The sequence below is a fragment of the Mytilus trossulus genome, chromosome 4 (assembly GCF_036588685.1).
Source record: "Mytilus trossulus isolate FHL-02 chromosome 4, PNRI_Mtr1.1.1.hap1, whole genome shotgun sequence".
In the NCBI taxonomy this organism is placed as follows: domain Eukaryota; kingdom Metazoa; phylum Mollusca; class Bivalvia; order Mytilida; family Mytilidae; genus Mytilus; species Mytilus trossulus.
This window is the reverse complement of record NC_086376.1, coordinates 18973681-18985157: the sequence shown is the minus strand read 5'-3', so window position 1 is coordinate 18985157 and position 11477 is coordinate 18973681. Positions and strand designations below refer to the sequence as shown.

The 11477-nt window shown below is 32.7% G+C and overlaps 1 protein-coding gene across 2 annotated transcripts in view; it reads left to right on the top strand.

The window, feature by feature from the left end:
- The first annotated feature begins 3433 nt into the window (after positions 1-3433).
- The window catches only part of LOC134714822 (epoxide hydrolase 4-like), a 23580-nt gene continuing 15536 nt past the window's right edge, over positions 3434-11477 (top strand). Inside the window, exons 1-4 of one of the 2 annotated variants that reach the window (XM_063576422.1) lie at positions 3699-4300; positions 6178-6302; positions 9545-9657; positions 10555-10723. In XM_063576422.1, coding sequence (XP_063432492.1) covers positions 4106-4300; positions 6178-6302; positions 9545-9657; positions 10555-10723 — 602 coding nt within the window. In that variant the 5' untranslated portion in view covers positions 3699-4105. Of the gene's footprint in view, positions 4301-6177; positions 6303-9544; positions 9658-10554; positions 10724-11477 lie in introns of both variants that reach the window. The other variant, XM_063576423.1, reaches the window with a different exon arrangement.

Below are 11477 nucleotides of genomic sequence, written 5' to 3'. Positions count from 1 at the left end.
GTTCCATTGTTATCTATGACAACAGTCTGAGAACACAGTTGTGTGACAGTGCATTATATATTATAAATGGAGAATGTTTCTTTGATCTTTGACTACCAGTATATATAAACTAGTCTATACAATGATTGAAGCAATCTGAAACATTCTATGTAAGCTGAATACAAAACATTTAATTGAACCTCAGTGTGGGCAGATCTGATTTCATTAGCTGAAGGATAAATTAAATTTATAAATCCTACCGACGCAACTGTATATTGGTTCAACATAAACCATTTGTTTGATATTGAAGATCCTGTGGTAAATAGTTCATGCATATATATAGGACGTTGTAGGTAAACTTGAAAAAAAATGTCAAAAATTACACAAAAATGTTGAAAAAAGTTTAAGTTTAAATTTGAAGGGGAACTGTAAGGGGGAAAAGCCTTTATAATTCGGTAATGTAAGGCAAACAATATCACTGAAGTAAAGAAGGCGATACTCTTGTTTTGGGTATTGTCATAAAGTAACAAGGAACTAGTCATTTTGACTGATTGATTGTTGTTTGCTTAACCTCCAGCAACAAATATTTCATGCATACTCAGAGGGAAAGTCAAGTATGTGTAAAACCTTGGTTCACAGTTGTCACAACAACAATATAAGGATACATTTACATCAATTATATCATTAATCTAAGATTGCTTGATTTGTGATTACTTACTGAATTTTTACCACAAGTACTAGTAAATAGGAGTCAGCATGCGCACACTTGAAATACACCTTACAATCATTCAATGCATCAAATATAGTTGACCTTGTCCTATTGCCTATGATTTTTAAGAAACATACTTTAACAAGAAATCTAAACATTGACCAATGAAAACCAAAAATGAGGTCAAGGTCAAATGGACCTTGCCATACAGACATGTACACCATACCCTCAATCTTTGCATTTAATATAGTTTGACCTAACTGCTAATGTTATAAAAGAAACAAACTCAACCATGCAAGTTAACATTGACCGCAATGAACCATGAAAGCGAGGTCAAGGTCAGATGATACCTGCCAGACATATGTGTACATCTTAAGATCTTTCATACAACAAATCTGATTAACCTATATTGCTTATAGTTTCTAAGAAAAGACTTTAACAAGAAAACTAATCCTTGACCAATGAAACATGAAAATTAGGTCAAGGTCAGGTGAACCTTGCCATAAAGACATGTACAACTTACTCTAAATCTATGCATTGAATGTAGTTGACCTAACTGCTAATGCTATCTAAGAAACAACTTTACCATGAAAGTTAACATTGACTAATGGAAATGAGGTAGAGATCAGATGATACATGCCAGTTGGACATGTACCCCTTACAGTCATTCCACACCCCAAATATAATAGACCTATTGTTTATTGTATCTGATACATTGACTTGACTACGAAAACCTAACCTTGATCATAGATCCATGAAAGGAGTTCAGGGTTGAATGAAAATTTAGTGACCGACATGAGAACCTTGCAAGGTACGTACGCATTACTCTTTGCTTAATGTTGAAGGTCGTACGGTGATCTATAGTTGTTAATTTCTGTGTCATGTTTGTCTCTTGTGGAAAGTTGTCTCATTGGCAATCATACCACGTATTCTTTTTTTGTATCCGTATATTTATCATAATACTAAGAAAGAAATTAACATTACAAATTTTTTTTTTTTCAAGTAATCACTGACCTACGAAAAGGAAATCAAAGACAATGGACACTAACACCGCCGCCAGATCACTATCCCTATGTATTTCATGCTTTCTGGAACAGACGTAGCAGGCTCGACAAAAATGGTTATTGCCTGATACCTCTAAAAACTTATCCATGCATCTTTCATTATAAGCTCACCAGACCCAAAGGGCTACGAAATTTTCCATCGCTTGGCCTAATAAAAACCAATTCACTAACCGTTACAAACAAAATCTAAAACATTGTTATTTGGGTGGAGAGTTGTCTCATTGGTACTACTACTTACACCACATCTTCCTATAGATATAGGAAGATGTGGATCTATAGGAAGATGTGGTGTAAGTGCCAATGAGACAACTCTACATCCAAATAACAATTTAAGAAGTAAACCCTTATAGGTTAAAGTACGGCCTTCAACACGGAGCCTTGGCTCACACCGAACAACAAGCTATAAAGAGCCCCAAAATTACTAGTGTAAAACCATTCAAACGGGAAAACCAACGGTCTAATCTATATAAACAAAACGAGAAACGAGAAACACGTATATATTACATAAACAAACGACAACTACTGTACATCAGATTCCTGACTTAGGACAGGTGCAAACATTTGCAGCGGGATTAAACGTTTTAATGGATCCAAACCTTCTCCCTTTTTCTGAAACAATAGCATTACATCACAACATAGAAAAACATACGATAAAATATCAATTGGCAGACTTAACTCAATCAAAAAACGTAAGATTACACAATGAACGAATAAATTTGATCTGCGATATCTGAATACAAATGCACAGTTAATTAAATATTAGAGACAAACATTCATGACCAAAAAGCTAACAAACAAATTCAAACACAGGACATCACTGAGAGATATTTAACCAATCAATGTTCACTTTGGAAAAAAAAACGTTTTTTTATAATCTTGAAGTTTATACAAATGTTGTAAGAATAAGTGAAAAATTGAAGATATTACAAATAATCAAAGCTGGTGTACAGACAAGATCCATATAGATAAAAAAAAAATAACAAAAAAGCATTATAAACAGTATCAACAGGTCGAATTAACAAGAAAATACGATTTGAGAGTACTCGCAGTTACTGACAGCTAGTTAAAGGCCAAAACCAATTAATAATAAATATGACCTATATATGCCACTAATGGTCAGGGCGAGTTAATGTCGTATTTGGAAGAAGCCTTGCGTATAAAAAAAAAAATTAATGATTTGTTCTAAAACAATTAAAATTCAAAAGTTGTCAATTTAATTCATATACTTTTACTGTAAATATGACTAATAACATGATAATTTTACATGAATGACAAGACTTGGTGCGTAGAAGTGAGACAGGGAAAATAATAGTATGGGAAATAGAATATCGCCTTTTTAATTTTTAATACTTCCCGATTTCAATTTACTTACTAATAGATAATCATCAGAAACCCAAGGAAATTATGAATGGTTTCCAGCCCATCCCTCTTCTTTTAACTGATGATTTCTATGTAATCAATGCAGTCGATTAGAAAGAAAAAAAACCCATCTTCTAAATGATGTAACATATAATGGGCAGTTACATTTAATTGCACAAGTGCAGCTACATCTTGACATTGGAGTCTATAATAAAGAGTTACGTAATAGTAACTAATATTTATTATATCAATACATTTTAAGTCTTAATAAAATAGTAGTATCGATTAGATTTATAAATATTTACGTTAAATTAATGTTACTGGTTGTTTCTGTATGATGATGATTCGACTTATCCACTATTTTTGTCAAAAAAGGAAGAGCATTTACTAAATACGGATTCATTATTGTATAGAATTAATTAAGTCAATTATTTTTTGACATCTGAAGGTCTTTTAAATTATTTCCTGGGACCGTGGGTTAATTAGGCTGTCAGACGTCCGCTAGGACAATGTTGCATTTAATCAGTTCAAATGATTTTCTTACTAACTTCTTCATACATTAAAAATACAATTCTTTGCCACATGTGCGTTTCATATCTTTCCAGGTCAGTTGATACATGATTTTAACATACAACAAATATTTATCAGAAAAATAACCATAACAACACGTGTTTATATCTTGAAAATGGAATGTTGACGATGGTAGCTAATTTATGGGTAAACAAATTAACCCATCATCCTTAATGTAGGGAGACATAAATCATTGTCCTTAGGGAAACTTAGAAAAAAAAATTACACAATGCATATTGATTTTTGTTCTTCCGTCGAAACTACACTTTTTGTACCAGAAAGGAATCTGGATTTAATTGGTTAATCTTGTATAGACATCTGTGAGTTTGAGAGATAACGCATTATTTCATGAGTCGTCCGAGAGGATGGATGTAATTTGTCAACATTTATCATTTTAAAAGTACATTTCTAATACAATTTTAGTATGACTGGCATTCAGAAATATAAATACCAAATTGTCGGCATTAGTTATGCAATTTGTGTGATATTTAGATTATTATGGAAGTTTGTTCGACATCCTATTCAATATGTGCGACTTTTGGCCAAGAAGCCACCAAGTACTCGGCCGGAGTGTTTGTTAGATGAAAGTTTTGGTACACATCAATTTATTCAACTTAAGGTAAGCATATCGTCATATAACTTATATATTTGCTGTGGAATAAGTTAAGAGAGACTGACAGTCACTATTACATATGTATTATGAACTTACATCATGTTACAAATTTGTAGCCTGAAATATAAAATAATACCGAATACGTCAAAAGTAAATTCTTGTGAGTTAGTGTTGCGTAATAAACCCTAAAATACAAAAACTCTAAAAATCACTCTAGCAATTTGTCAATGAAAGGGAGTATGTTTTTTGTCGGGAGTTCCGAGAGGAACACGCATCAGAAGGACCATATAGTTTTTGCTTTCCTCAAACACGATTTAAAGTAATACACAAATATTGAGTGATGCTCCGGGATCGTATAATTTCTGTTTGACAATCCATATTTCAATATCCAAACCGGCCTGCAGCAAAACATCCAGTGTTTACACACGCGTACTTTTCAGGCCAATTTTAACGAAAATTACATACTCCTTACCAGTAACTATCAACAAATCTAATAAAAAAACTTTCGTCTTATTTTTTTATATATATATAAAAATGTGCGTATTTGTCATTTTAGTTCAGTTCTATTTATTTTGTTATAATTTAGAAAACCCAGTTTAAAAAATATAAAGTCTACCAATTATTGTACATTTTGTACAATCTATCAAACGGTGTCCTAAATAGACACTTTTAACAATTAAATCAGTATTACTGTACGTGAAAAATACGATCGTACATTATATATGATTAAACATATATATATATATATATATATGTTATTTGTTCTTCCCTGTATCCACTTGAAAAAGAAAATGGGTTATCTGCTGGGAAGGAAATTCATAAATCTTTTGATCAAGTAAATATTGATGCATTCACTCGCGAGAAATGCTTTGCCAAGGTCATCCCTGTAACGAAGTGCGAAATGTCATGTAAGGACTCAACCCAAACACTGGTTAATTCAGATTGTAAAAAAATGGTATGTGGTGCCTTTTTATTAAGAGCATCTTTGTATCATGGGTTTTCGTGCTATTTAGACCTTAAAGTAACAATTTCTATTGAAATAGTATGCATAGCACGAATTCATATGACCATATGAACCTACTATATATATGTATGTAGAAATTGGCCGCGTGACACCTTGGTATAAATAGTATTCGTGAAAGAAACAGCTTTCGTGACAGGGGAAGCAGTGGATGAGCAAAACATTTATATAAGTTGGGTTCACTGACTGACTACGACTGACGAAGAGGGAACCCTCTCCCATCATGCTTTAGTGATTCCCTAAATAATCAATCAAATGTTCTCACATTGTATATATATTGTGTTATAGATCATATTTATTTATCTGTTCAGTCTATAGATATATGAAGATGTGGTATATGAGTGCCAATGAGACGACTCTCCATGCAACTGTCCTAAGTCAATAGTCAGTGGTTGTCGTTTGTTGTGTGCGGTTCATAGGTGTTTCTCGTTTCTTGTATTTAATATAAATTAGACCGTTGGTTCCCCTGTTTGCATTAACTGTTTAACACTTGTCATTTTAGAGCCCTTTATAGTTTGCTGTTCGGTGCGAGCCAAGACTCTGTGCTGCAGATAGTACTGTGACCTATAATTGTGACTTGAATGAAGAGTTGTCTCATTAGCACTAATACCACATCTTCTCTTATCTATATAATACTTCTAGAGAGTAATTTATGTTTTTGTTTATGGTAGAATAATTTGTGTTTTTGTTAATGATACAAGAATATTCACAAACGAAATAGATGATAAGCAGATGTTGAAAAGATATTAAGCTCTAATTATCAATAAGAAGAACGACTCTCATTACTACTAACATACTTTATTTAATCTATAGGTTGTTAAATGGCATTGCTTCCTACTAACATACTTTATTTAATCTATAGGATGTTAAATGGCATTGCGTTAGTAAAGGAAACAAAGATAAACCACTGATGTTGTTTCTACATGGTTTTCCTGACTTCTGGTTTGTGTGGAGACATCAAATTAAAGAATTCAGTCAGAGATATAGGTAGGGAACAAAACATTCAGTCAAAGACATCGGAAGAATATCAAGTATTCAGTCAGAGATATAGGAAGGATACAAAGAATCAGTCAGAGATAGGTACTTTTTTTAGGTAGGATACAATTTATTCACCCAGAGATATAGGTAGGATACAATTTATTCACCCAGAGATATAGGTAGGATACAATTTATTCACCCAGAGATATAGGTAGGATACAATGTAATCACTCAAGAGATATAGGTAGGATACAAAGTATTCAGTCAGAGATATAGGTAGGATACAAAGTATTCAATCAGAAATATAGATTGGATAGAAAGTATTCAGTCAGAGATATAGGTAGCATACAAAGTGTTCAGTCAGAGACATAGATAGATACAAAGTATTCAGTCAGAGATAAAGGTAGGATACAAAGTATTCACCCAGAGATATAGGTAGGATACAATGTAATCACTCAAGAGATATAGGTAGGATACAAAGTATTCAGTCAGAGATATAGGTAGCATACAAAGTGTTCAGTCAGAGACATAGATAGATACAAAGTATTCAGTCAGAGATAAAGGTAGGATACAAAGTATTCAGCCAGAGCTATAGGTAGCATACAAAGTATTCAGTCAGAGATATAGATAGGTTACAAAGAATCAGTCAGAGATATAGGTACTTTTTAGGTAGGATACAATCTATTCATCCAGAGATATAGGTAGAATACAATGTACGATGTAATTACTCAAGAGATATAGGTAGGATACAAAGTATTCAATCAGAGATATAGATAGGATAGAAAGTATTCAGTCAGAGATATAGATAGGATAGAAAGTATTCAGTCTGAGATATAGGTAGGATACAAAGTATTCAATCAGAGATATAGATAGGATAGAAAGTATTCAGTCAGAGATATAAGTAGGATAATATGTATTTACCCAGAGATGTATGTAAGATACAATGTATTCAGTCAGAGATATAGATAGATGCAAAGTATTCAGTCAGAGATATAAGTAGGATACAAAGTATTCATTCAGAGATATAGATAGGTTACAAAGAATCAGTCAGAGATATAGGTAGGATACAAAGTATTCATTCAGAGATATAGGTAGGATATAATGTATTCAGTCAGAGATATAAGAATAAGAAAAAGAATAAGAAAAAGGTTAAGAATACTTTATTAATCCAATTATGGATCCTTACGGGTTTTTAATTTCATACAATAATTTGTTATAACAATGAAAATAATAGATATAAGTAGGATACAAAGTATTCAGTCTGAGATATAGGTAGGATATAAAGTATTCAGTCAGAGATATAGGTAGGATATAAAGTATTCAGTCAGAGATATAGGTAGGATATAATGTATTCAGTCAGAGATATAGATAGGATACAATGTATTCAGTCAGAGATATAGATAGGATACAATGTAATCACCAGAAATATAGGTAGGATACAATGTATTCACCAGAGATATAGGTAGGATACAATGTATTCAGTCAGAGATATAGGTAGGATATCAAGTATTCAGTCAGCGATATATGTAAGATACAAAGTATTCAGTCAGAGATATAGGAAGGATAAAAGTGTTCAGTCAGAGATATCGATATCATACAAAGTAATCAGTCAGAGATATAGGTAGGATACAAAGTATTCAGTCAGAGATATAGGAAGGATACAAAGTATTCAGTCAGAGATATAGTTAGGATACAAAGTATTCACTCAAGAGATATAGGAAGGATACAAAGAATTCAGTCAGAGATATAGGTAGGATACAAAGAATTCAGTCAGAGATATAGGTAGGATACAAAGTATTCACTCAAGAGATATAGGAAGGATACAAAGAAATCAGTCAGAGAAATAGGTAGGATACAAAGAATTCAGCCAGAGATATAGGTAGGATACAATGTATTCAGGCAGAAATATAGGTAGGATACAAAGAATTCAATTAGAGATATAGATAGGATATAAAGTATTCAGTCAGAGATATAGGTAGGATACAAAGTATTCAGTCAGAGATATAGGTAGGATATGTATCGTATTCAGTCAGAGATATAGGTAGGATATAACGTATTCAGTCAGAGATATAGGTAGGATACAAAGAATTCAGTCAGAGATATAGGTAGGATACAGTGTATTCAATTAGAGATATAGATAGGATATAAAGTATTCAGTCAGAGATATAGGTAGGATACAAAGTATTCAGTCTGAGATATAGGTAGGAAACAAAGTATTCAGTCAGAGATATAGGTAGGATACAAAGTATTCAGTCAGAGATATAGGTAGGAGATATATCGTATTCAGTCAGAGATATAGGTAGGATATAACGTATTCAGTCAGAGATATAGGTAGGAAACAGTGTATTCAATTGGTGATATAGATAGGATACAAAGTATTCAGTCAGAGATATAGGTAGGAAACAAAGTATTCAGTCAGAGATATAGGTAGGATACAAAGTATTCAGTCAGAGATATAGGTAGGATACAAAGTATTCAGTCACAGATATATTCATGCATTGGACATGTTGAAGAAACACGCGTCGTTACAATGAAAATCTAAATCTTTCTTTACATGCCTATATTTAAACAAAAACAGATGTTTCTCGTAAAAGCCATTAGACGATGACATACTGTTTTATACATAGATAAATTATATGATTTACAAAATATAACAGATGTGATTATGTCAGATCATAAAATGGGTGTTGTTACTCGTTAAAGCACATACAGTAAAGTCTAAATGGGGTAAACAAAACAGAAAAATAAAGTGCAAAACAATAAAGAATCAATAAAAGCAGGCAAAGAAATAAAGAACAAACTGCTTCTTAAGTACAGGGTTATCTGTTAAAATACTGGTGAGGAGCAGCAAACTTGATGACATGAATTAATACAGCAATGATTATTGTTACAGTAAAACAAACCTTTTGCCAATCCTCGAGATGTTGTTGATAAAATAATGCATTTTTTTTTGAAAATTAAAGTACACATGCATGTGTGGAGCAGATAAACAACAATCACTGAGTCAGGCAATTATTTCGTTTGTTAGATCTATTTCATCGAAAGACTTACATAGACAGACAACAACGTACAGCACTTAAGACTTTTATCCGACTTGTTACAGGCACATGAATGTGATGTCTTAGTGCGTATTCCACCTAAAAAGGTACATAATTTGTAAAACAGAATTAAAATGCGATCGCTACAGAAATCTAGCTAAGGTATTTGAACAGTTGAAGGTAACCTTATTATACAATTTATTTATTTAACAGAACAGTTGCTATAGACTTAAAGGGATTTGGAGATTCTGACAAACCATCAGAAATCACTGCTTACTTAACTTCGAAAATAAGAGAAGACATTGCCAACCTTGTGCGAGCTTTAAGTAAGATATTATTAATGCTTATATATCCTGGGCAAAACAGCTGAGGGTTATTGAATATTTAGTTTAGGGGGTTGGTTTTTTTTTGGTTTGATATGCCTTCTACAAATTTTTCAATAAAACGCACGATCTAGTACGAAACCGGACTGGTTTTACATTATTGAGCGAGAAAGTTTATGGCTATTACATCTATGGTCGCATTGACCTGATAAAATATTAGTATTCACTGCAACGGATGACATATGGCAGGTGTCATATACTACAAATTATTTCATGGTTTATATATCGTATGCTTTTAAAATCTATATCGTTTTGTATTACATATATTTTTGCAGTTATAATGAGCAATTAAGACCTCAGTAATCATTTTGATCTAATAAATCTGCACAAGGTATGATGTCCATCAGAAATGGTTCACCTAAAATAGCTAAATTCAGTGACATAGTGGTCAACGTGATGGTCTGGTTCTCAATTTCTTTACAGTGGCATGTCCGTCTGGCAAGTTCGTCCTCATTTTCTGACGACCCAAGGAAATTGTGAAGATCCGTTATGTTTCATTAATTTGTGACTAAACGGCCGAAGAAGCCCGGATCTTGTATAATGACCACGCTAGGTTAAGATGTTGACGGTAAACAAAATGATCAAAATTGGGTTTTTCCAGATTATTGTATGACCTCTGCAATTTGCTGCAATATGATTGGACATAACATTCCATACTTGAAGACCGCACTTTGACTTATAATGGTTTACTTTTACACTTGGTAGCACATTACATCTCATAGGCACTCTTACCACATTGTTATATATCTACATACGCATAAACTTTTGCTATTTCGAGTGTACTTTAATCAATCATAAGTTATATAACACGTTTTTTTTATGAAGATTTTTTGTTTTCAGATTACAAGTCGTGTATATTGGTAGCCCATGACTTTGGAGGAACAGTAGCGTATCATGTTGCTACAAAATTTCCAGAATTAGTTGATAAATTGATTATTTTGAATTCTCCACATCCTGCAGCGTTTTTAGAAGCAATTGAAAAAAGTTCGTCACAGAGAGCAAAGTCTTGGTAACTGCATTTTTTTTTATGTTTGACTTTTTCTTTGAATTATACATTACATTATATATGGTCTCTTTTTCATCAATCTCAAACCACACATGCTGTCAATTCTATAAGGTCTTTAAAATGAGTAGTATTAACCAAACGACCACGAAAAACTGATGTCAAAAACAGGCAACAACGCTGTGGGTATTAAGGGAAAACGAAAACAAAGTTAATAGTATCTGAAAACAAGGTAACCACTTCATACTACAAGCACCAACGACGGTTACTTTAGGTGTTTAAGCATAGTCGACCGGACTTCTAGAATTTCCAACAAGATTAGTACTGAGAAGGTGGCGTTACAATATTTGACACTGGACTGGCATCTAGCAGTTGTAAGATGAGATGGTTATATCTTTTACTCATCACCCATATGATCTTTTGGTCATTCGAGTAAAAAGTACTTTGATACAAAAATATTAGAAGACACAGTACAAGGAACCTTTTATCAAAGTTAATAACTATTTGTGACCATAATATGAGTATCATCATATAAAAAGAAATAACCTAGTGATTTTCGGGGGGAGGGTAGGACCGTGAAAGATATTTTGATTGCATATAGACTGGCCTGGTATGAAATAAAGAAGAATAATCAATCAACATGAATTAGGATATGATTAATACACCACTTTTTTGGGTAAAATTCGCTTCTCTTCATAGAAATTCATACTTAAAATTATACTTCACTTGAAATGTTCGTATCGTAAACAGTTCTCAAATA